Genomic DNA, 27,083 nt, shown 5'->3' with positions numbered 1-27,083 from the left:
TTCGATTCCCGGCGGGGTCAGGGATTTACACCTGCCCCGAGATGACTGGATGTAGTTGTGTCGTCTTCATCATCATCATCTACCCCCATTACGGTCGGAGGAAGATAACGGCAATCAGGACCTTGCCTAGTACGGCGAGTTTTGTCATGGCTGACTCTCTTAAGGCTATCAGTAGTTTTAATGGAATGGTGTCTTCTCCTGGGGCCTTGTTTCGACTTAGGTCTTTCAGTGCTCTGTCGAGTTCTTCATGCAGAATCATATCTGCCATCTCACCTACATCTACGTCCTCTTTTATTTCCGTAATATTGCCCTCAAGTACATCGCCCATGTATAGAGCCACTATATGCTCCATCCACCTCTCTGCTTTTCCTTCTTTGCTTAGGACTGGTTTTCCATCTGCGCTCTTGATATTCATACAGATTGTTCTCTTTTCTCCAATGGTCTCATTAATTTTCCTGTAGGCGGTATCTGTCTTATTTATAGTGATATATGCTACTACATCCTTATCCATTTGACATCTAGCAATTCCTCCTTAGCCATTTTGCACTTCCTTTCGATCTTGTTTTTGAGACGTTTGTATTTCTTTTCGCCCGCTTCATTTACTGCGTTTTTATATTTTCTCCTTTCGTCAATTAAAGCCAATATCTGTCGTGTTGCCCAAGGATTTCTTATAGCCCTCGTCTCTTTATCTACTTGGTCGTCTGCTGACTTCACTACTTCAGGTCTCAAAGCTACCTGTTCTGCTTCTACTGTACTCCTTTCGCCTGTTCTTGTCAGTCGTTCCCTAATGCTCCCTCTGGAACCCTCTACAATCTCTGGTTCTTTCAGTGTATCCAGATCCCATCTCCTTAAATTCTTACCTTACTACAGTTTCTTCAGTTTTAATCTACAGTTCATAACCAATAAATTGTGGTCACAGTCCATATCTGCCCGTGGAAATGTCTTACAATTTAAAACCTGATTCCTAAATCTCCGTCTTTCCAATGTATAATCTATCTGAAACCCCCGGTGGCCCCAGGTCTCATCCACGTATACAACCTCATTTCATGATTCTGATTAAATTATGCTCTATTCTAGCAGGCGGCTTCGTCTTTCATTATGTACCCTACGTCCATATTCAGCTACTACTTTTCCTTCTCTTCCTTTTCCCACTGCCTAATTCCAATACCCCATGACTATTAAATTTTCGTCTCCCTCAGTTATCTGGTAATTTCTTTTATTGAATCATACATTTCTTCAATCAAAAATGGTTCAAATGGCTCTGAGCACTATGGGACTTAACATCTATGGTCATCAGTCCCCTAGAACTTAGAACTACTTATACCTAACTAACCTAAGGACATCACACAACACCTAGCCATCACGAGGCAGAGAAAATCCCTGACCCCGCCGGGAATAGAACCCGGGAAGAACCCGGGCGTGGGAAGCGAGAACGCTACCGCACGACCACGAGATGCGGGCTTTCTTCAATCGCTTCACCCTCTGTGGAGCTAGTTAGCATATAAACTTGTACTACTGTGGTATGCGTGGGATTCGTGTCTATCTTGGCTACAGTAATGTATTCACTGTGCTGTTCATAGTAGCTTATCCGCCTTCCAATTTTTGTATTCATTATTAAAACTACTCCTGAATTACCCCTATTTGATTCTGTATTTATAACCCTTTCTTCACCTGACCACAAGTCCTGCTCCTCCTGCCACAGAACTTCGCTAATTCCTACTATTTCTAACTTTTATCTATCCATTTCCCTGTTAAAATTTGCCGGCCAGAGTGGCTGAGCGGTCCTAGGCGCAACAGTCTGGATCTGGGTGACCGCTACGGTCGCAGGTTCGAATCCTGCCTCGGGCATGGATGTGTGTGATGTCCTTAGTTAGGTTTAAGTAGTTCTATGTTCTAGGGGACTGATGACCTCAGAAGTTAAGTCCCATAGTGCTTAGAGCCATGTGTTAAAATTTTGTAACCTAGCTTCTCTATTTAGGAATATAACATTCCCTGCTCCGATCCGTAGAACGTCAGTTTTGTTTATACTGATAAGTAGTCACCGCCCGGAGATCCGAATGGGGGACTATTTTATCTCCGGAATATTTTACCCAAGAGGATGCCATCATCATTTAACCATACAGTAGAGCTGCATGCCCTCGGGAAAGATTACGGTTGTAGGTTCCCCTTGATTTTAGCCGTTCGCAGTACCAGCACAGAAATGCTGTTTTGGTTGATGTTGCAAGGTCAGTTCAATCAATCATCCAGACTGTTGCCCTTGCAACTTCTTAAGCCTGCTGCCCCTCTTCAGGAACCACGCGTTTATCTATCCTTTCAACATATATCTTTCCATTGCGGTTGCACCTGTGTCGGTGAGGCTCGCAAGCCTCACCACCAACGGCCAGGTCCATGGTTCGTGTGTGTGTGTGTGGGGGGGGGGGGGGGGGGGGGAGGGGGGGGGATATTGGTTGAAATAACATTGAAAATATATCGTTATTGAAGAACTACAAAAACATTTTAAGACTACGTCTACGAAAACTGACGTTTGACTTGTGGGTTTGAAATCAAAAAAATTCCTGTTTCAGTGTTTTCGGAAATTCAGCACCCTAAGCCGCTCGGGGTAGCCGTGCGGTCTAGGCACCTTGTCACAGTCCTCGCGGCTCCCCGCGTCGGAGGTTCGGGTCCTACCTCGGGCATAGGTGTGTGCGTTGTCCTTAGCGTAAGTTATGGGGGACTTAATATCTGAGGTCATCAGTCCCCTAGACTTAGAACTACTTAAACCTAAGTAACCTAAGGACATCACCCACATCCATGCCCGAGGCAGGATTCAAACCTGCGACTGGAGCAGCAGCGTGGTTCCGGACTGAAGCGCCTAGAACCGCTCGGACACAACGGCCGGCTAGCGTAAGTTACTTTAAGTTAGATTAAGTAGTGTGCAAGCTTAGGGGCTGATGACCTCAGTAGTTTGGTCCCGTAAGAACTTACCACCAGCACTCTGAAATAGGGAATGAAAAGCTTTATAAAATCATTCCACTATAAAGATATTTTCAACGCTAAATCTACCAAAATTTGTATCTGGCTTATCTGCTAGAAATTAAAGATTACATGTTTCACTGTTTTAGGAAATTCAAGTCCTTACTTAGGTGGTGAAATCGGGAGTAAAAATTTTTAAGATAGTATTTTGTTACATTAAAAATTTTTAGAAACTATATCTATGAAAATTAGTATTTGACTTTTGGGTCAGATATACAGAAATATGTGTTAGGGGATGAAAATTCCTACGGGAATATGACCGCAAGAACGCAGATGGCAGGATAAACATAAACCTTGCTCCTGTTACCAGAATCACTCCTTGGTCGGAAGTACATTCGGGAAACTCCTTGCTTCTACGGCTTTGATTAGCGTGAAAAGTTTAGAAGATGTTTCACTTTGAGATTAACATAAAAAAATGAATAAAGAAAAAAAAAATCTGTTCCAGCGAAGCTGCTGGCGCTAATCTAGGATGTACTATACCTGAAACTATACACGTGGTGTTATGCATATTAAAATCTGTTAGACCTGAACGTTGGGGATACTTTCACAGTTTCATAACAGAGAAAACCGTTCACTCACGTACACTGAACCAGACATTGATCCAACTTTGCTGACTTGTCCGTGCAATCTAGCACTGTAAATTCCTGGATTGGACTAACGGGACATTGAGCCGGGCACTACCTTATATGTCTGTCAAGTCAGAGGTAATGTGGAGGTACATCAGCAGCCACAAGCGAGAATGACCTGACAAATAAATTGAAATCGGTCATCGACGTGCAAACCCTTGAAATCTCTTTCAGAACTCATGACGAAGTTTTTCACTTATTGAAACGGAACTAGTCACGCGTGGTCGAGAAATGACTGCCTTGAGTTACGAGACATGTTATATGTCATTAACCTGAAGCTGATTTTTCCATAGGATTAACTTTGTTTCATAGCATCGATCTTGTACCCCATATCTGTTATAAAATCATTCTCCCCTTGCGTTAAAAGACTTGATGATATCAAATAATTGGTGATGTTGCCCATAAAAAATTCTGTCACTGCTCTATTTTCCCTTAACTCACAAGGAAGCCCTTGAGTGCGAGATCGAACACAACAATGTGTTAACGCATTCGTATACAATTATGACGACTGTTAATCTGGATGGTAAATTGTCCGGAAAGTTATTTATGGTCCTGCGAAAAGTTGTAGATGCTCTGACCCCTATGATTCTTTATCGTCTGCGTGATCTTGCGAGGACAGAAGGGAATATTTATATCATAGCAAGCAGGATTGGGAAAATGGGCGTAAGAGAACTACAAATATGGCACGAGCACTGCTTCTGGCCGAAATCTGTATAAAATAACTTACTTTTGGTTGATTCCTAGTTTGCGTACAAAAATCGTACTCCCTTAGAGGAAACTATACTTTCTGAGAAGTGTGTGACTTTGCAATTCATAGGACTTGGTACCAGTGGAAAAATTCGGGCTCTGGACGTTGGGTTTTACCGTACCTATAAAACATATTATCCCACTCTCTGTAGCTACGCCTTAAAGGATAGCCAGTTTCGCCGTAATCTCCACGACAGACTGTTTCGCATTCGGTTGCATGCCATCACATTCCGTTAGTTCTCATCACCCCGTTACACCAACATGATTCTATATGCATTCTTTAAGAGTGGATATGTAGCTGAACGTCTTGCACGGTTTGTAACTCCCAAGGACTTCGCTTTCTGTCTTGATGGTGCGAACCTCTGTGACGACTGTAGCGTGCCATTTTTCGCTCGGTGTTCATGGTGCAATTTAATGGTTTTGTTTCGAACATTTCTCGAATGTCGACGATGTCCATTTTTGAAATGTAGCGCGTACATCCCATGGATGGTTGACCTATTTTTCTATCGCTCTCCTGATGAACACGGCGAGTCAGTAGCAGATGATATTTTTCCTGTCATAATTGGCAACACAACAGAATCAAATGAGCCTTACTAAAGACTGAACTTGCGATCTCGTACTCAAGGGGTTCCTTGTCAGTTTTTCCCTAATCATATCGTCTTTTGCGCCTGGTGTTGTAACAATGTTGCAGTGAATGTTTTTCCCGCTCATAATATTGAGATGGTGTGTTAAGAAAATGTTCAAATGAGTGTGTATTCCTAAGGGACCAGATTGCTTAGGTCCTCGGTCCCTAGACTTACACACTACTTAAACTAACTTATGCTAAGAACAACACACACACACACACACACACACACACACACACACACACACACACACAAGCGCGCGCGCGCGCGCGCGAGCGCGCACGCACGCACGCACGCACGCCCGAAGGAGGACTCGAACCTCCGACTGGAGGGGCCACGCAATCAGTGACATGGAGCCTCTAACCGCCCGGCCACTGCGCGCGGCGGTGTGGTAAGAACTTTGCGTGGCGTTCAAAACGCAATTACCTTTCAGCATTGAATGACGCGACTTGTCTAATTTTTCTTATTTTGAACAAGTGCGTAGTCGCAATGGTGTTCCTAACTCAGAACGTACATCTAATTTAACACAGTTGGTATTGCTGGCAAACAGTGACAAACGGACTGCTTGGCTCCAGCGGCGTCCGTTTCTCCCGCCCCTCCGCGCCCCACGCCACAACTCGCCGTGGTGCTCGGAGCACCAGGCAGGAGCGCGGCAGGAGGCCTCCCTGTTTTGCCAGGCTGGTCAACACAGCACCGTTTCACTTTTCTTAAAATACGTACAATTCAACCAATACCTTTCTTCACTTTAGTGCGAAAATTAGCTCTTAAAGTGATGTCAACGTTTTCTTTGTTTTACGAAGAATAATGTGTGCCGTGGCGGCGGTATTCCCGATCGATTCTCGATCGTTGGGCCTCCGAGTGGTGTTTCTTTCTCCGTTGCGGGGCGCCTCCTGGCGGCGGGTGGCGCCGTCTCTGCCCGGTGGCGAGTGTGCGGGCAGTCAAGTTCGGGCGCGAACATTGCCTTTTGTTTCGGACGGTGGGTCCGTCCGCGATGTCGCTGGCCGGCGCTGGTGTTACTTGCTGCTCCCCGGGTCGGTGGTTGGAGTCGTCGCCTGATTACCAGCTTTCCTGCCCTGTCTGACTGCGCTTGCTGAGGCCAGGGTGACGATACTCGTGCCGGATCATCCTTCTCGCGGCGATTTCCCTGGATCGCGCCTTGGCAGGAGCTTGTGGCTGTGCTGCTCCCAGACATAGTTTACAGGGGAGTACTTTTCCGTCCTCGTAAGTTTGGTGCTGTTTGTGTGTTTCAGCGTGCTATGGCTAAGAAGATTATCTTCGTTGTTATGATTGTGTCGGAAACGTGGGCAAACCCCAGTGTTCGTGTTTCTCGGCATTCTGTGGGGTGGTGCACCTCACTTAGTGTGTTTTTCTTGGCGTTCTATTGTGCCATTGCAGAACTTTGTTTAACCTTTTCCCTCATTACTCTTCTGCAGAGTGCCTTCGTATTCTGTGGCCTGTAATTTTCCTTCTGGCAAGTTCCGGGGTTTTGGGGGAATTGATTGAACTATGTTTTGGAATTTATGGGATTCTGTGTGTTTGTCTGTGGTTTTTTGCTGGCCTGTGCACCCACGATTTCCCGTTTCCTCGTCCTGGCGTCGTACGTAAAATTTAAGGTGAGTGAATTTTGGTGATCGGTTCCTGACTTGTTTACTGTTTCTTGCCGACTTCTCTGCATAGACTGTCGAATTTGTGATTTGGTCTATGCCATGTTATAGTTGCTTCAAGTTGGTTTGCACACTCTCCTTGGCAATGACATCTGCGCACCTATGAGATTGAGTAATGTTTTGAACGATCCTAAGCTGGCGGTTGTCGCCGAGTGTGTTAAATTTTAACTTGTATTTGAGTTTTTGGTGTAATTGTATTTTGTTAACTGAGCTAATTTTATCTTGCCTACTGCTGCGATGTCAGAAAAAAAAACCTTTGAACAATCATAAATTTAATCCTACCTGTGAAGCCATATTTGTGGAGACTTCATTGTCTTCCCAGCTTGCCCTTTGTTATTGTATTAAAAGTGTTTGTTGTTTTGATTAATCGCAGTTGCTCGCCTTAAAGAACTATACTTGATTTTGAAACATTGAGAATTAGTGTTACTGTACACTCCATTAAAGCCACCCTGTTAAAAGAAAAGTTTTGGTGCTACCATTTGTTTCCCCCTTGTTCCCCTTCCACAGGTCATAATGAAACAAATGTTCTCAGATATATATATATATACGAGGTTTCAAAGATTTTTCCAGCACCAAATGCTGATTGGAAGTGTCTGCAGGCTGATAGGAGGTGCGCCTGTTTGGTAAAACATCCACACTCTCATCTCTGCGTGACTCATCACATACTTCCGGCGGGTCTCAAACGACTCCTAGAGGAAGAAGACGAGTCTTTGCCCGAATCAGTTGAGTGCTGTGTTGGTTCAGAAACAGGTCTACTTGTTTGCGCTGACGTACCTCGTGGTATGAGGGCCAGAAAACCTAAGGCTTTGTTGGGGATGTTTTGTACGTTTCCAGAGAATGGAGATTAAAGCTTTGCCCTGCTGCAAGAATTGACAGTGTGATATGATTTTTGAAGGGTGACCATGTGCAGTCTCGTTAATTTGAACCACTGAAATTATCAGCCTAATATTGAATTTTCGTGAGAATCTTTTGGTCCTTCTACCGATCTGATGTTTCCATGTTCATTAGTGCAGGACTGGGTTGAGTAGATAACTTGTATGTTTTTAGTTGAAAAATTCGCAGTGTAATGAAGATAAATGTGTGGTTATGGCTTTCCAGAATTTGTGAGCAATTACGCATAATGCTGTGGGCTCTTTTCTGTGAATTTTAACGCGCATTATTTTGCTCATGCTACTTGCAGTTCATTTTTTTTTAAATCAAATACACTCCTGGAAATTGAAATAAGAACACCGTGAATTCATTGTCCCAGGAAGGGGAAACTTTATTGACACATTCCTGGGGTCAGATACATCACATGATCACACTGACAGAACCACAGGCACATAGACACAGCCAACAGAGCATGCACAATGTCGGCACTAGTACAGTGTATATCCACCTTTCGCAGCAATGCAGGCTGCTATTCTCCCATGGAGACGATCGTAGAGATGCTGGATGTAGTCCTGTGGAACGGCTTGCCATGCCATTTCCACCTGGCGCCTCAGTTGGACCAGCGTTCGTGCTGGACGTGCAGACCGCGTGAGACGACGCTTCATCCAGTCCCAAACATGCTCAATGGGGGACAGATCCGGAGATCTTGCTGGCCAGGGTAGTTGTCTTACACCTTCTAGAGCACGTTGGGTGGCACGGGATACGTGAGGACGTGCATTGTCCTGTTGGAACAGCAAGTTCCCTTGCCGGTCTAGGAATGGTAGAACGATGGGTTCGATGACGGTTTGGATGTACCGTGCACTATTCAGTGTCCCCTCGACGATCACCAGTGGTGTACGGCCAGTGTAGGAGATCGCTCCCCACACCATGATGCCGGGTGTTGGCCCTGTGTGCCTCGGTCGTATGCAGTCCTGATTGTGGCGCTCACCTGCACGGCGCCAAACACACATACGACCATCATTGGCACCAAGGCAGAAGCGACTCTCATCGCTGAAGACGACACGTCTCCATTCGTCCCTCGATTCACGCCTGTCGCGACACCACTGGAGGCGGGCTGCACGATGTTGGGGCGTGAGCGGAAGACGGCCTAACGGTGTGCAGGACCGTAGCCCAGTTTCATGAGACGGTTGTGAATGGTCCTCGCCGATACCCCAGGAGCAACAGTGTCCCTAATTTGCTGGGAAGTGGCGGTGCGGTCCCCTACGGCACTGCGTAGGATCCTACGGTCTTGGCGTGCATCCGTGCGTCGCTGCGGTCCGGTCCCAGGTCGACGGGCACGTGCACCTTCCGCCGACCACTGGCGACAACATCGATGTACTGTGGAGACCTCACGCCCCACGTGTTGAGCAATTCGGCGGTACGTCCACCCGGCCTCCCGCATGCCCACTATACGCCCTCGCTCAAAGTCCGTCAACTGCACATACGGTTCACGTCCACGCTGTCGCGGCATGCTACCAGTGTTAAAGACTGCGATGGAGCTCCGTATGCCACGGCAAACTGGCTGACACTGACGGCGGCGGTGTACAAATGCTGCGCAGCTAGCGCCATTCGACGGCCAACACCGCGGTTCCTGGTGTGTCCGCTGTGCCGTGCGTGTGATCATTGCTTGTACAGCCCTCTCGCAGTGTCCGGAGCAAGTATGGTGGGTCTGACACACCGGTGTCAATGTGTTCTTTTTTCCATTTCCAGGAGTGTATTTTAGATTCGTGACTGAGCCATAATAGAATCCATTATGATTTCACTCATCAGAGACCAGTGGACTGATGTTACGGAAACCGGAAACGAATAGATATTTTTCTAACAAGACGTCCGCTAGGTGCTACCACACTGAGGTGTTGTCTTGTGTTCTAGTTACTAGATGTCACTTGTCTACATTATTAATCAGCTAAAACAATCACCGGAACACTTTTGCAGGATGTCCTTGAACGGCTGCCAGGGTCCACAAACATTTTATTATCAGTATTTCATATCTATATTACTGATCGAATTTGAAATTTTAAAATGATACGATATTTTACTAATTAATAGGTATAGACTTACGTTACATGTTTAACACAAGAAGCCAATTTTTAAAGTTAGGAACAGTGTACATGTCTTGAGGTAGAGTAACTCACCCAAAGCAGTGTTTGACAATGAGAGAACTTTACACATAATTTCAAATAACCTCAGACGTTTTCCTCACTGTAAACCCCCCCCCCCCCCGCCCCCCAAAAAAAGGGCCTTACTACAGTTTCTCTGTTCATTCAGTAAAACTTAAACATCAGACATGACTTTTTAATTTATTACTTCTTTACTACTAACTCTCCTCGCAACACATTTTGCAGACAGTATTTACAAATACCACTGAATGTATGTGCAAAATTATATCGTTGATATGCGTGAAAAATTAGCTTTCCTCAAAACGGAGCACAAACTGCCCAGACTATGCACATCTAGTGGATAATCCGAAACTAATAAAACCAACACAAGTAGGGTTGCTGCGCCTTCAACCAAATTGTTTTACATCTTTATCGTAAAATATATTAATTCATTTGTAAAGTAATCAGAAGTTTGAAGCTGTTTTTACACGGGAGTCCTGTGCTTATAAATAATCGAGGGTACTAACGCAATAATAAAGAAACAGTTTTCATCTACCTAAATACATAAAAGGCAAGTCTTGAGCGAATGACTGACTAGTCATCGCCCAGCCTGTACCGCTAAGGATAAAAACTTGACATTTGAAGAGGCTGTTGATCTTATACTGTAGGTGTCACTTAATAAGTAATTTTTCGAAATTACACTCCTAAGTGGGTGAAACAGAGGATGGAAGGTCTTTTTTTTAAATATGTCATTATTAATCCCTTAGTGTCTGAATTAATTTCTGCCAAAAGGAAAATAACATTTTGTGCTCATTATTGGGATGGTGCACGATTTGTAATGCCTAATGTACGAAATGTTATACATAATTGATATAAGTAGGTGTGAGTCAAATTTGCGACAGCAAGCATTTGAGAAATAAAAGACTTACAACTCTTCATCAAGAAAGTTGATTTTACTGAACTTTCTCACAAGACTCATTGGAAAAAAAGTAATTAATATGTGTTTTAATTATATTTCCTTTAATGTCTACAGCCAGTGCAAGACACTAATGTTGCTTTGCTCATGAAATTGCCTGTAACAATTTGAGTTCGTGTTTAGGCAAAGGTGAAGCAGGCGTTTTGTGCTCGTAAAGACTGTCTGCCCATTACAGCTGAGTCTTTTGCATCTTTGCCTTTGTGTTAAACAGGGCCAATGACCTACATCACAGTGACGGCCTACCTCTCTCATTTGCATGTCATGTCTTTACCTTGCTTGCTATTCTGGATTTTAAATCCGGAACATCATTTTGTTTGCGATGGGGAATTCCCAGAGTATCGCAGTCTGTTCGATAAAGCAACTGACAATTCGCTACAAGGTCCAGCAAGTGAAAAAACAACATTAGATAATATTTTCTTGATGTTTTGAAAATCCTGTAATATGAAATTAGAGCACCGAACAAATCTACCCCTCCCATGAATTGTAACAATGCTAGGGCATGATATCTGAGTATGTGCTTTTCGTGTTCTTCCTATTGCGTTAACTGGATGAGCAGATGCAGATGTACTGGTCAGAATCACACTTATGTTGTCAAACCACTTTAAGTCTCTGGTCTCTATCCCTTCAACCGTAGCCTCTTTTCCTTCTAAATACCCTTTCCTCGCTTCGTCAGGTTATTATCAGTTGAAAACGTACAAACAAGAAAACAGTCTGAGCGAAATATCCAACTGAATAAATCCCCCTTTACATCAATGCAACAATCAGATTTGTAGATGAAAATCAGTTGTCAGGAAACAAGAGATTGCCCTGACCATCTTCAGTAACGTGTGATAGGTGAAACACAATATTTCCAGTTGCATCTACGTACGGACAAAGTGGCACTGAAATAATTTTGACTGTATAAATCCAAAACTTTGCACCATTCCTTTTGTCACGTAAAATAAATGTTTTATAATCCCATTTATCGGACAAACTGGGCAAATATGGCTTCAATACAAACTGTCATTTGAAGGGAACCTTCTGCTCATTAACACACAACATCTGAGATTGAGGTATAGCTTGAAATTTGGGAAGAAATGAGTCAATTGCTGGATTTATTCTGAACAGTCGATCCATGTTTGGCTCTTCAGTGGTAGGCATTTTGTCATTATCATTGAACCGAATGTTTCTCTTGTTGTCTTCCCACAAATTACGCGACATAACAACAGCAACATGGGTCTGTCGAATTGCCATTGCCCATTACATATGGGTGCGAAGTAGACGATATACTGACATATATAAAACTGTGCCAAGAAAATGCTCGAGTTAATATACTGTTAGTTGTAGTGGCCTTTTTATGTCGTTATGAACATAAAATACACTCCTGGAAATGGAAAAAAGAACACATTGACACCGGTGTGTCAGACCCACCATACTTGCTCTGGACACTGCGAGAGGGCTGTACAAGCAATGATCACACGCACGGCACAGCGGACACACCAGGAACCGCGGTGTTGGCCGTCGAATGGCGCTAGCTGCGCAGCATTTGTGCACCGCCGCCGTCAGTGTCAGCCAGTTTGCCGTGGCATACGGAGCTCCATCGCAGTCTTTAACACTGGTAGCATGCCGCGACAGCGTGCACGTGAACCGTATGTGCAGTTGACGGACTTTGAGCGAGGGCGTATAGTGGGCATGCGGGAGGCCGGGTGGACGTACCGCCGAATTGCTCAACACGTGGGGCGTGAGGTCTCCACAGTACATCGATGTTGTCACCAGTGGTCGGCGGAACGTGCACGTGCCCGTCGACCTGGGACCGGACCGCAGCGACGCACGGATGCACGCCAAGACCGTAGGATCCTATGCAGTGCCGTAGGGGACCGCACCGCCACTTCCCAGCAAATTAGGGACACTGTTGCTCCTGGGGTATCGGCGAGGACCATTCGCAACCGTCTCCATGAAGCTGGGCTACGGTCCCGCACACCGTTAGGCCGTCTTCCGCTCACGCCCCAACATCGTGCAGCCCGCCTCCAATGGTGCCGCGACAGGCGTGAATGGATTGACGAATGGAGACGTGTCGTCTTCAGCGATGAGAGTCGCTTCTGCCTTGGTGCCAATGATGGTCGTACGCGTGTTTGGCGCCGTGCAGGTGAGCGCCACAATCAGGACTGCATACGACCGAGGCACACAGGGCCAACACCCGGCATCATGGTGTGGGGAGCGATCTCCTACACTGGCCGTACACCACTGGTGATCGTTGAGGGGACACTGAATAGTGCACGGTACATCCAAACCGTCATCGAACCCATCGTTCTACCATTCCTAGACCGGCAAGGGAACTTGCTGTTCCAACAGGACAATGCACGTACGCATGTATCCCGTGCCACCCAACGTGCTCTAGAAGGTGTACGTCAACTACCCTGGCCAGCAAGATCTCCGGATCTGTCCCCCATTGAGCATGTTTGGGACTGGATGAAGCGTCGTCTCACGCGGTCTGCACGTCCAGCACGAACGCTGGTCCAACTGAGGCGCCAGGTGGAAATGGCATGGCAAGCCGTTCCACAGGACTACATCCAGCATCTCTACGATCGTCTCCATGGGAGAATAGCAGCCTGCATTGCTGCGAAAGGTGGATATACACTGTACTAGTGCCGACATTGTGCATGCTCTGTTGCCTGTGTCTATGTGCCTGTGGTTCTGTCAGTGTGATCATGTGATGTATCTCACCCCAGGAATGTGTCAATAAAGTTTCCCCTTTCTGGGACAATGAATTCACGGTGTTCTTATTTCAATTTCCAGGAGTGTATATTACTCTGTTCAACTACATGCTCTAAAAGCGAGTCATCGAATAAGAAGCGAAAATAATCTATGGGAGCTTTCACGTCATCTGCTTCTTTATTCCAAACAGATGCAACACTTTCGCCACGAGTAGCTGGTACTGTCTGCCACAGCAACGGTCTCTTCACTGTACTGTTAGCACTTGCAGTTCTGAGAACAGCTCTCATATCTTAGAAAATGTTTTCAGCCTCAGTCTCAGCACCCGCAACCTGGGCAAAAAGAGGGGGTGGGAGGGCGGGGAGGCGCAGTAACGTAAGAAAAAGCTCCAAGCCTTACAGATTGCCTGAAGTGTCTCAATTCTCATCTGTGGATAACGTGCCTTCTACACTGTTTGTATGATATTCATCGCCGCTTTCAACAGTGTCACTTGGCAACTGTCATCACTTTATTCGGCAGATGGCACACTAGTTTTCAAATGTCCGTTTACTTTCCTTATATCATAAACGGACTTTGGATATATTGCTGAAAAAAGCTATGGAGTGGCAACAATTCATTAGAACTTCCGCAGCACCCCAGTAGTGGAGTGTAATCAAACAAAATCGCATTGAAACATATTGGCCACACGAATCCATTGATTACCGTTATAAATAAAATTGCAGAAACGTAAATCACAAAAACAATCTGGCATTGAAGCATGCTACCACTAAAGATAAATGGCAATTACCGTCCTTTCTTCATTTTATTCCGCCTCTTGCATGTGCCAAAGTGCCTGATGATGCAAATTTTATATAAACAGTCTTTTTGTGTTCATTGAAAGTTGTATCTTCTTTACCACATCTAACTATGAATTGCAGCACCTAACAGATATTAGCAAAACAACATATAATTTCCGCAATGAAATTTACCTCTTTATTTAGCTGTATTTCACGAAACAGTGATCACAGCCTCGAGTCTTTGTTCGCAACACACACACGATAAATGAAAGTCGTTGTACATGTAGAATCAATGCTCAGTAGATAAAAGCACACACCACACGCACTAGGCTCGTCCGTGTAGATTCTGCTTCAATTGGTACTGGCGCTGGAAAACATTTATTCTTCCACATCTAAGTATCACGATGGTATGATGCGAATTTGCAATATTCGGGATAAGGCATTTCTGAAGCTAGAACTACGAAAATTGATATCTGCTTTGTAGGACAGAAATAGAGAAACTCGTTTTTGAACATTTTTTTTAAAAATTTAACTCTTATGGAGGTAAAATAGTGGGTGACATTTTTTGAAAATAAATCATTATTAAGTAACTATTAAAGAAATTTTAAGCTACACCTATGAAAATTGGTATTTGACTTCTCGGTTACAAATAAAAAAATACGTCAGTGCTTTTGGTAATTCAAATCTTTAAGGGGGTGAAACAGGGGATGAAATACTTCATTATGGAAGCTTTTTAAAATCTAAATCTACGAAACGCCGTATTTGGCTTCTCCGTTACAAATATTACAAATAAAAAAGAAATACGTGTTTCACTATTTTTGGAAATTCAACACCTAAGGGGCTGAAGTAGGGGATTAAAACTTTTCAGAAAATATTTCGATATATTAAAAAAATTTTAAAGGTAAATGTATGAAAACTGGTATTTCACTTCCCGGATAGCTATAAACAGATATGTGTTATAATATAAAAGTTTCTATGGAAATATCGCCACAACAACGCAAAATACATGACTAACAAAAGCCTTGGACTCCAACTACAAGAACCGCTTTTTGCTGAGAAGTACATTCGGGAAAGACCAGCCCTCTAAGGTTTTAATTATAATAAAAAAGTTTTGAACGTGTTGCAATTAGCGAGTAACGTCAGAATTCGGATAAAGGAGAACAAAACAAAACAGATCGAAATCTGTACAGACTGTAACAGTTGTGACACTGAATGTAACTGGGTTTTCTCTTTTGACGCTGTCAGTTGTCAGGATGAGCATTCTAAAGCATTCTGTCAGGGTGAAAATATTAAATTAATCAATTTTTCTCTCTTAACAACATGTGGGCAGGGTGGGTTCTTCCTTGGCTCGGGTATGAGGTAGAATGAAACAGCATTTTTACATAAGATAACTTTTATTGAAAGTTTCGTACAACTGTATCTTACTGGATGTTCTGGCTCGGAGAACGGCAGCTGTGTCGTTTGCGTAGCCTTCTGCTCCGGCAGCGGAGGCGGCGGCGGCGTCTGATTACGCGTAGCGGTATGTATCTCGTGTCGCCGTCTCGCCCAGCTGACTGGAGACGCACAGCGCGAGGTGGCCCGTTTAATTATTGCGAGCGAAGTCGTGCATCGGATGGTGATACCTTGGATGTGGCGTCCCAGTGTTTCTCTTCTTTAAGCGGCCGCGTGTGTAGTGCCTCGGCCAGCGGAGTGGCGCGGCGGGGGAAGGCCAGTGTCCCGGACTCGAACAACGGACTCCCGCTTGCCAGTCTGCGACTGTCACATCTTCATCCCAGCTCACAGGTGACTGCTGATGTGAGGCCGTCTCCTTACCGTCCTCACGAGTCACCCGGGTACGTAAAAATCAGACTTCAAATACCTTTTAACTTCTGTCTTCTGGCGCCGAGGCTGCTGCTTGCTATTCCATTACAGCGGCGGACTTGGTGCGTCTGTGCATGATGTAGTCTCTTCTTGCATGACGGTCTTCAGCACCGAAACTGACTGAAAACAACTGCTACGCTTCTACACTTCTTCGTCTTCTTCGTCTCTCGTCTCCGTCTGTCGGGCCCACTGCGTCTCGCGTATTTATTCACTTCAGTTTACTGGAGGTGAACGACTTCACGGTCATTGTCTCTTCTGTTCTGCTGTTCTGACCGCTGTTTGCCAGTATGTAACTCTCTAAGCTAAACCAGGTTTTTCATTTATATTCTAATTTATACTTCACTTTGATTTCACTAATTTATTTACTTAAGTACCACTCAACAAGACCATTCAGTCTATAGCAGTGGACGCTAAGGTAGTATTCGAATGTTCTCGTTCGTTGCTGGAGCTGACGAGATGCCGCTGTTGAAACCATTACGCATCTGAAGATGGGCATGAATATCCGAAAGCGATTATGGCTCCAAAGTAAAAGTATCTTAAAAGCATTTGCAGTTGGTCGCGGTATTCACGAAATTTTCTTAACGGCGGCCGAGTTCACAAGATCCGACACGAATTAAATAGTATTTAAAACACTTTGTTGTCACCCACCTACATAGGGACGCACGATCATCACGATAAAATAAGAGAAATCAGGGCTCACACAGAAATATTTAAGTGCTCGTTTCTCACGCGCGCCGTTCGAGAGGTGAACGGTAGAGAGATAGCGTGAAGGTGGTTCATTGAACTCTCTGCCAGGCACTCTATTGTGGATAGCAGAGTAATCACGTAGATGTAGATGCAAATGATAATATTAATTTAATTGATAGATATATGTTCAGTTTCAGCTTAACACTGTAAAACTATAGGATAAAAATAAAGAACGTACGGTAATTCAAAAACTTAGCCGTCAGATACTAAGAACAGAATCAGCTAGAAATAATACGGAAATTAGAAGAGGAGCAACATCGTAATTGGGAAAAGCATAACAGCGAAACTGAAACACGAATAACAGCAGAGTTAAGAAAAGTATAACACTAAGATAGGCGAAAGAATAACAACGAAATTGAAAAACGAAAACACCAGAATTAATAAAACTATAACAACCATGATATGCAAAAGAATAACAACGAAATTGGCATATGAATAACACCAAAATTGACATAGGGAAACACCGAAATTGGCAACAGAATAATTTCGAAATCGGCAAAGAATAACATCGAGATTTGCAAAAGAATAACGAGAAAGGAATAGCACAAAATTGGCAAAAAGAAAAACACCCAAGTTCACAACTGACTCCGAAACTGACAACAAAAGAAGAACGAAATTTACAGCAGACTAGCACTGAACTTGAGAAAGGAAAACACCGAAACTGGCGACAAAGGAACAGTGAAATTGGCCTTATAATCAGGAACTGACTTTGCTGGCAGGATGGTGCGAACAATAAGACGAAATAACAGCACGCACCTGCCAGCTGCGGCGCTGAGCCGAGTCTCCCCGGTGAGCAGGTGCCTGGTCTCGCAGCGGTAGGGCAGCGCGCCGTCGGCCGGGGTCACGTGCCGGATGTGCAGCTCTCCAGAGGGAAACACTGAGTACCGGCCGCCTGCCGGCAGAAACCACAGGGGGAGGGCAGTCGAGAAACTGGAAAACCACCGAAAGAAGATGAGCGCGAGCATACAGAATCAAATCACACTACAAGTATGGTTCATTTACATATGTAGAAGAGATTCAGATGAGCAGCCGACTTCATTCTTCGGATGCCGACTGTCTTCTAAGCACGTCCGTCCATCTTTTATTGGTACTACTATGTTTTCTATAGGCGGCGAACGTTCGTCAGAGACACTGGTATCGTCAGGAGTGCCCCAGGGAAGTGTGGTAGGACCGTTGTCGTTCTGTGTATACGTAAATGGTCTGGAGGACAGGTCGGACAACTGTCTGCTGTTTTTTGCTGGTACGTTGGGTACAGGTTGGTGTCACGAGTGGCAGTTAGCGCTAAATGTATAAAAATGTAATTTAATGCGGGTGAGCAGGAGAAAACAAACACGTAATATTCGGATACTGCGTTAGTAGTGTCACGCTCGACACGGTCACGTCGTTTAAATATGTGAGCTTAGCGTTGCAAACCGATATGAAATGGTATGAACGTCTGAGGACTGTGGCAGGGAAGCGAATGGCGATGTCTTACTTTTATCGTATACAATGCCCAACGACTACTGGTCACGTGCGGAGTTAGTGTGCAGGAAGTCGTTGTTGGAGTTACGTATTGAGCGATTGAGTACTCCCGAGTCGTGCATACATTGTCTCCAGAATTTTAAAAAAGTAGGATGATAAATTGAAGGTATTAGGTCGGATCGTGATTTAGTATTCGGTTTATTCGAGGAAAGTTGTGTGTGATTATTTATTGAAGTCGTAGACGAATCAGCATTATTCAAAGATTTGGGAGACAGCACACTGCTTCATATTGTTACGTTCGGAATCGTGGGTGATAGTATTTATAACTCATGACGCCGCAAACTTTTCGCGCACTCTGCTAATGATCATCAGTGTTGCTACGTAGGCAAATGATGCTGAGTGAACGTTCTAGGTTGGGTTATAACAACTTACTTATGTTGTCAACACACACGGCTATCTCAAAACTACGTCTGGTTTGTTTAAAACTGTGGTAGTTAATGCCAGGTAAATAAATACTGTTGCAGAGAGAAACACGATACAATCAGCTGCGTAGCTGAACTATCGTGTTCTATGTTACGTAAATTTTTTGTTAATCACTGATCTTTCATGCTCTTAATTGTGATCTCAATAATATTTACGGCAGTGAAAACGAGATTTTTGACAGTCAGCGATTTACTCATAAGCAAGCCTGAGCCTCATATTATTATTTATTATCTTTGGGTTCATCATGAACGCATTTCTGCAAAACAATTTTCTTTTCTCGACAGAAAAATATTTAAAGTATCTTTTCTTCCTATCTTGTGGATGAAGCCCGAAAATCATGTGATTCATTAATTTCGCATAATGGCTGGCAATGTGTCATTACGTTAAGACAATGGCAGGTGATCAATGATAAAAAACTCGAACTCTAGCGATAATTAACTATTTTCACTTAATTATATTCACATGGAGGTAGACGTATGAAATGAGATTAAAAGGACAAACAATTTTTATACATACATTGTGAAAAAAAAACTTACGTAGAATTATCAATATCGCGTGCTCAGAAGCAACATGGTACAAGAGCCTGTAATTTTGTGGTAAGTTCCTATGGTACCAAACTGCTGAGGTCATCGGTCCCAACCTTTCACACTACTTAATCTAACTTAAACTAACGTACGCTAAAGACAACACACACACCCGTGCCCGAGGGAGGACTCGAACCTCCGACGGGGAGAGCCGCGCGAACTGTTGCAAGGCGCCCTAGACAGCGCGGCTACCCCCCCCCCCCCCCCCCGGCGAGCTTATAATAGGGTGGAGAGCTGACACAAGAGTGATCTTTTCATTCATCCACGTCCATATCCCATAATAATCTAGAAATTCCATGAGGTGATATGCACATAGTCTCTATTACTCTTACTATTTGTTACACAGAAATCTGTTTATTATTAATATTTTTATGTTCAAAACACATAAATGTGGAGAGTTTTCTCGTTCCAGAATAATATTCCATCATTGCGACCACATTTACATACTTAAACACACGAAGTTTTATTCGTTATTGACACAGTTCATTTTCGGTTATCGTAACATCTTACTATGGTTTTTAGAAGGCTTTCAAAGATGGTACAGCGCCCCCTGGAAAGTTAAAAGCATCCTTGTAGCACGAGTCCTGCTTTTAAGTTTCCACTCAACAGTCTCTTCATAAGTTTTATGCAGGATTAATAAGTACCAATTAATAATTCGTGTTTAGGCTGAAGACCATTCAGTATTGTTAGGTGAATATCATTTCGTTACATTTTATTACTTACTATTCCTTGACCGATACCCTTATCTCGCCACTTGCTATACTGTGAGCAATACAGTTAATCTGGAATTAAGTTAACAAACTGCCACGGATTAGAATACTTAGGTTCTCCATTCGGCGAGGCCCAAGAAAAATTCCTGCGTGAACCCTGGCGGAAGCCTCCGGACTGATTATACCTGACTTTAGCAACATCACTTTTAAAATCAGTCACACACATGAAAATACATTAATTTACAAAGTTATAGGAATGTATAATTGCGTTTTCACGAAGGATTCGTTAAAATATTTAACTTATTCAGTGCCCCCTGGAACAGTATGTAATCCACGTGCATGGCAATGGATAATTATAGGTTGACTGACGAGCCATAAAATGTTTCGAATTGTTCTTTGCACAATATCAACGTATATACCCACTTTAAAAGTTTTCAAGTGTACAAGTCGTTACAATATAATTTATTTTTCTGAGTTCTTGACACCACTAGTACCATGAAAGTGGCAAGCAAAGTGGGACTAGTTGTCAACGACGAGTAAACCAAATATATGATCATCTCACGCCGACTGGATTTCCCTACCACTATCAATATAGATGGTCACAATTTTGAACGAGTAGAGAAATTTAAGTACCTGGGATCGATTCTATCTAATAAAAACGAGGTTGAGAAAGAGATTCAACAGAGAATAATTAATGCTAATCGTGCCCTCTTTAGTCTCAATAACTTATTCAAGTCATGCTTGGTCTCACAAAACAGCAAGATCAAACTTTACATGGCACTGGTAAAATCGGTTCTGTTATATGGCTGCGACACGTGGGCGACTTCACAAACACTTGAAGAGCGCATTTGCACATTTGGAAGAGAAGTGCTCAGAAAGATCTATGGACCTACATTCAACGTAGAAAATGGAAGATGGGAAAGGTGCCAAAAAGAGGACTTGTACCAACGTTTTGGGAAAGCTGACGTTGGTAGGACCATGAGAGGACGACGACCCCAGTGGTTGGGACATGACTTAAGAGCTGGAGAATCTATCGCCAACAGAGTGTTCAATCCCCAACTGATTGGAAGACGTCCAAGAGGTCGTCCAAGGAATAAATGAAAAAATAGGGTGATGAGGACGTTGCAGAAGGTAGAACCAGCAGCATCCCTGGAAGATGCAATGGACAGAAGAAAGTGGAACAACATCTTCCGGAAATACCTGCAACTGTGATCAGGACATGCTCCTTCCTGTGTCACTGATTGTGTTACTGATATTTGTATAGTGTCTTATTCTGGTTTGTAATATTTGTATTGCGTTCTGTCATGGGCCTTTATGGCCAGTTATGTACAATAAATAATGATGTTGATGAAGTTTGTAATATACAAGATTTACACATTAATAACAAGTTTTCAGTTCTCGACGTCGGCGTGTGGCGTCGGCATACGGCGACGATGATCTGGAAGTAATCGCCTGTCCCCGCCAGTGGTTGATCCCACATGTGCCCCTACCGGCCCATACCAAATTGGCAGTCGCCGATAACGTTAACCTTCTGTGAAGGGTTTAGCTTGACCGTGATTGTAACTAATGATAAGGAATCAGACTATGATTTCGTAATCTTGTAGTAAGTGAAACAATAACAAAGCAAAGAAAACGTGTTTTGAACTGATGTTCTACTAATACGAAAGTGAACTCTAATAATACACTCCTGGAAATTGAAATAAGAACACCGTGAATTCATTGTCCCAGGAAGGGGAAACTTTATTGACACATTCCTGGGGTCAGATACATCACATGATCACACTGACAGAACCACAGGCACATAGACACAGGCAACAGAGCATGCACAATGTCGGCACTAGTACAGTGTATATCCACCTTTCGCAGCAATGCAGGCTGCTATTCTCCCATGGAGACGATCGTAGAGATGCTGGTTGTAGTCCTGTGGAACGGCTTGCCATGCCATTTCCACCTGGCGCCTCAGTTGGACCAGCGTTCGTGCTGGACGTGCAGACCGCGTGAGACGACGCTTCATCCAGTCCCAAACATGCTCAATGGGGGACAGATCCGGAGATCTTGCTGGCCAGGGTAGTTGACTTACACCTTCTAGAGCACGTTGGGTGGCACGGGATACATGCGGACGTGCATTGTCCTGTTGAAACAGCAAGTTCCCTTGCCGGTCTAGGAATGGTAGAACGATGGGTTCGATGACGGTTTGGATGTACCGTGCACTATTCAGTGTCCCCTCGACGATCACCAGTGGTGTACGGCCAGTGAAGAAGATCGCTCCCCACACCATGATGCCGGGTGTTGGCCCTGTGTGCCTCGGTCGTATTGTGGCGCTCACCTGCACGGCGCCAAACACGCGTACGACCATCATTGGCACCAAGGCAGAAGCGACTCTCATCGCTGAAGACGACACGTCTCCATTCGTCCCTCCATTCACGCCTGTCGCGACACCACTGGAGGCGGGCTGCACGATGTTGGGGCGTGAGCGGAAGACGGCCTAACGGTGTGCGGGACCGTAGCCCAGCTTCATGGAGACGGTTGCGAATGGTCCTCGCCGATACCCCAGGAGCAACAGTGTCCCTAATTTGCTGGGAAGTGGCGGTGCGGTCCCCTACGGCACTGCGTAGGATCCTACGGTCTTGGCGTGCATCCGTGCCTCGATGCGGTCCGGTCCCAGGTCGACGGGTACGTGCACCTTCCGCCGACACTGGCGACAACATCGATGTACTGTGGAGACCTCACGCCCCACGTGTTGAGCAATTCGGCTGTACGTCCACCCGGCCTCCCGCATGCCCACTATACGCCCTCGCTCAAAGTCCGTCAACTGCACATACGGTTCACGTCCACGCTGTCGCGGCATGCTACCAGTGTTAAAGACTGCGATGGAGCTCCGTATGCCACGGCAAACTGGCTGACACTGACGACGGCGGTGCACAAATGCTGCGCAGCTAGCGCCATTCGACGGCCAACACCGCGGTTCCTGGTGTGTCCGCTGTGCCGTGCGTGTGATCATTGCTTGTACAGCCCTCTCGCAGTGTCCGAAGCAAGTATGGTGGGTCTGACACACCGGTGTCAATGTGTTCTTTTTTCCATTTCCAGGAGTGTATATGCATGTAGTCACCAGCCTAATTAGGCAATGCGTATCAAGTTTTATGGCAAAGCGGAAAAAAACTTCACCTATGAAAGTTAACCTCACCTGACGCCCTAACTAATCTCTTCTAACACGGTTACTCTCAATGTTATACAGCAATTTGCTCTAGCAAGGAACACAACAGCTAACCCTCATGCACAACATAGGATGGCCAACAAATGCAGCAGTACATTCCGTCTCACAATAACATTTACTATTGGCAAAAAATACTATGCAGTATAATGAACAAATGCAGAAAGCCATGTGAACCTACTAACAAACCCTGACTGGCAGTAGCATGAACTACTATTATTTTAACTAACCATCACAAAAGGAATACTATTTGAAACAGTACTGATTACGATGAGCTTTAGAAATCTGCACATGAAGTTACTCTGCACAAATTAGCGGTACAGTTATTATTTATAAGAGAAGTTTTGGTGCTTCATGTTTACTGTCTACTGATACATTCTAGCATTATAGTATTGTGTTGTACAACTGTCATCATCGACTGTAAACAGTGTACTTCAGTGTCGGTAACTTATACTTCCTTTGCTACATGATGTCACTCTTGTGTATTCTGTTGTGCATGAATAGGTCTCTATGAGAATTGTGCCAATGAACAAGTGCAGAACAATCTTGGGACAACTTGTGTTCGTGTGCAAATGTACTGTAATAACTCTTGCTTGCGACTCTTCTCAGTTACATGGATGTGTAATGCGTGGTCTGACCCCTTTCCACTAGGTAGCACACGATCTAAGTTCGACATTTTTATACATCTGGTATACTGTAGCTTTTTCATACACACATTCACACCATCACACTCACAAGTATTTTTATACGTATAATTAGTTATTTTCGGTGCAGCCCTTATGCGTTGGTACCGGACACGTAACTATAGCGTTCCCTGTTTTACCCAAGACGTGAGTCTGCATCGTTCGCTGGATGTACATTTAAATACTAATTTAGAACTAAGTGCATATTTGCACGCTCGCTAATAATGCATCACACTTTCAATATTCATATATTAGATTTCTGTCAGTATGCAATTCATTCATTATCAGTTTATTTTATGAGTTGTAAGAGCACACATCATCGTTCTGCATTTGTCGTTTTGACTCACCTTTTTGCATGTGGAAAGAAAAGTGTCGTTGGAGGCGGGGCACAATGCAAGACTTAATTTATGTTCCTCCATTTCTCATGTAGCGTGTAAATAGCCACTTATACGAATGTAAATAGTTTGTACATAGTATCACAGTGTGTAGCTGGTTTCCTGTTTATAGTTTTTGTTTCATCCTCTGTATATATGTATATTCCTTAGCTTAGTTCTTCCCAATTTCTTAATCTTAGTTTAGTTCTGCGGTGTTGATGTGTTACTTCCTTATCAGTGCACACCTATTATAAGGGTTTCTCTAAGTGTAGATTGCTTGGCATTTCTTTGCTAAGCTACAATTGTCATCTGGTGGCGATCCATCAGCTTACCCTGTGCTGTGCACATGCATGAAGGTTGTTAACCTTAAAGGTAGCTACTGCATATGCGCCGTTCTGTCCGCACTCTATATCACTATTACATGAAAAAAAAAAAAAAAGTTCAAATGTGTGTCAAATCTTACGGGACTTAACTGCTAAGGTCATCAGTCCCTAAGCCTACACACTACTTAACCTAAATTATCCTAAGGACAAACACACTCACCCAAGCCCGAGGGAGGACTCGAACCTCCGCCGGGACCAGCCGCACAGTTCATGACTGCAGCGCCCTAGACCGCTCGGCTAATCCCGCGCGGTTATTACATGCACTGCGTCTCAATCGCAAGCCTACTGTGTGTCTAAACAGTACAGTGTCGGATTAAATAATTTCTTGCATTCAGCAAGGGTAGTGCTTTTTGAACTTTTCTGGCCCATACACATACAATAAAAATCTTACATAACTAAAAACTTTAATCCGAATAAGGCAACACACATGAAGTAGGCAAAAATGAAATCTTTCCTTAATGCTAAATGTCGGTTGTAATAAGTGCATTCAAGTAGGTAATCCGTTATATACACTTGAGAGAGGACAAGTTACTCTCTCACCTATTTTTCCTATACGAAAAATTATTAAAGATTTTGTTACAAACTTATGCACCATGAGCGAGACCCTAGAAAGTTAACGGCCTGAAGAGACATTGATGGAGCCTCGTAGGGTGCGTAAAGCATGAGATATTTTTATGGTTCTTAGTTCGTAGAAACAGTATGTTGGAAGTTGAAAGCAATTGGCGGCGAGCCCATCCCTCAGTAAATCTTGCCGGACAGACCCACAGCCATACAGGGCAGACAGAGCAGCCCCTAGTCGACACAGGTCTCCAGCAGGACAATGCCGCTATATCAGCATTGGCGCCAGCCGAAGGCTGGGCTGGGGGTGACGGACTGCAAGGACGTGTCTACACAGTGGAGTCATAAACCAGGCATTGTGTGCAGTCATGCGTAGTAAAAATTCACAAGCTTTCGTGTTTACCGATACTGCAAATAGGCCTCTGGCTCACTTCCATCGGCCGCCTTGGTCGTATAAGAAACTCCGGCGTCTGAGAAACGTTTAGAGATAGAATCTTTGTTACATCTCATAGCTAGGACTAACATGCTCCAAGGCACAGGCAATTTAGATAAAGGTCTTTATGATTGTATCTGTTCACTTGTTGCCGCAGGAAGTGACGCGACTTCGGAGAAAAACATCTCCCCCCCCCCCCCCCCCCTGCGAAAACTTAAAAAGACAGTAATTGGCGGTTTCTTTCTTTCCAGAGATACAGGTTTCTTAACTCTTGCGCTGGTTCAACATGAGTTTGTGCTATCGTGTAGGAGGGGAAATTAGCGCCTCTTAAGCCCTGTGATTGGCTCAAGATGAGGTGGTGTCATCCTTGAACTTTGCGGAATAACGTTTTTTTTTTTTTTTTTTTTTTTTTTTTTTTTTTTTTTTTTTTCTATAGAGGTGCAAGGCACTTGGGTTCTGGACTTCGATCTGGAAGGGATCTTCTGGTCGAAGTTTTGGCATGTGTGGCTGGTGCTTGGGACCTGTCCTGAGACTAAATTCATATGCACGTAGTTAGACTGGAGAGCCTGTGGTGAAGTTCTTACTGAACCGACAGTGTGACTTCGAACGTCTTGGACTACTCATTTGCCAAGAGCACACTTATTCGGTTTTGGTTTACCTGTCTTGACGTTTGGTATCCTTTTCCGCTCTGTCATATAAGTGAACCAAATTGGTCCTTGGTACGACCAGCGAACCAGTGTGTCACACACTGAAATCTACCGTGATTTCAGGGCTCCGGTAGAGAGTAAATTGCGATCCGTCTGCCTGATCGCTAGACCTTGAGATTTTGCCTTTCTTTCGTTGCCGCGATCGATTCACAGGTGCCGCCTTACGCCTCGCCTCCGCCGCACACATCTCGCCAGCTGCAAGTCACATCGCTGCACGAAGCAAGCAGGGTAATGTACTGCAGCTCTGGCCTTGTCAGGGTGTACAGATCTCAATCGCCACTTGCTCTCAGCTGCACTCCTGTAGATTATCAGTCAAAGTCTGCTCAGCGACAGATCAATTCAGATTGCGTTATTCTCATTTTTGGGGCCAAAGTACTTAAATCACTTCTGCCACCCAGGTACCTTGTCCATTGTTCTCTTAACCCAACTGTTAGTTAACTTTCATTGTGGCGCCCCATGCCCGGATAGCTTTCATTGTGGCGTCCCTGCCAGAATCTCGGATTGATGGCACCTTCTGTGACCGTCAGATGGTGTTGCCTAGCGTAGTCATTCAATTTGACGTCCCTTGCGCAGAATTGTGAATTAATGGCACCTTCTGTGACCATCATGTTGTAGATAGTGTTGCATAGTGAAGTTTCTGTTCCCCAGGTTTAATGTGGTGCACTGGGTAGAAGAGGATCGCGTTGCTGGCGCCTAGACATAGCACTAATATTTAATTGTTATATGTGTGTATTTTCATGCTGTGGTTGTGACTTCTGTGTCA

The 27,083-nt window shown here is 44.3% G+C and overlaps 1 protein-coding gene across 1 annotated transcript in view; it reads right to left on the bottom strand.

Moving 5' to 3' along the window:
• The window catches only part of LOC124555871 (Down syndrome cell adhesion molecule-like protein Dscam2), a 606,714-nt gene that overhangs the window by 46,149 nt on the left and 533,482 nt on the right, over positions 1-27,083 (bottom strand). The window contains exon 6 of the mRNA XM_047129934.1: positions 17,490-17,625. Within this exon, the coding sequence (XP_046985890.1) occupies positions 17,490-17,625 (136 nt within the window). The remainder of the gene's footprint in view (positions 1-17,489; positions 17,626-27,083) is intronic.

The sequence above is a fragment of the Schistocerca americana genome, chromosome X, assembly GCF_021461395.2.
Source record: "Schistocerca americana isolate TAMUIC-IGC-003095 chromosome X, iqSchAmer2.1, whole genome shotgun sequence".
Classification (NCBI taxonomy): Eukaryota; Metazoa; Arthropoda; class Insecta; order Orthoptera; family Acrididae; genus Schistocerca; species Schistocerca americana.
The sequence above is the reverse complement of the archived record's forward strand: the minus strand, read 5'-3'. Positions and strand labels throughout refer to the sequence as shown.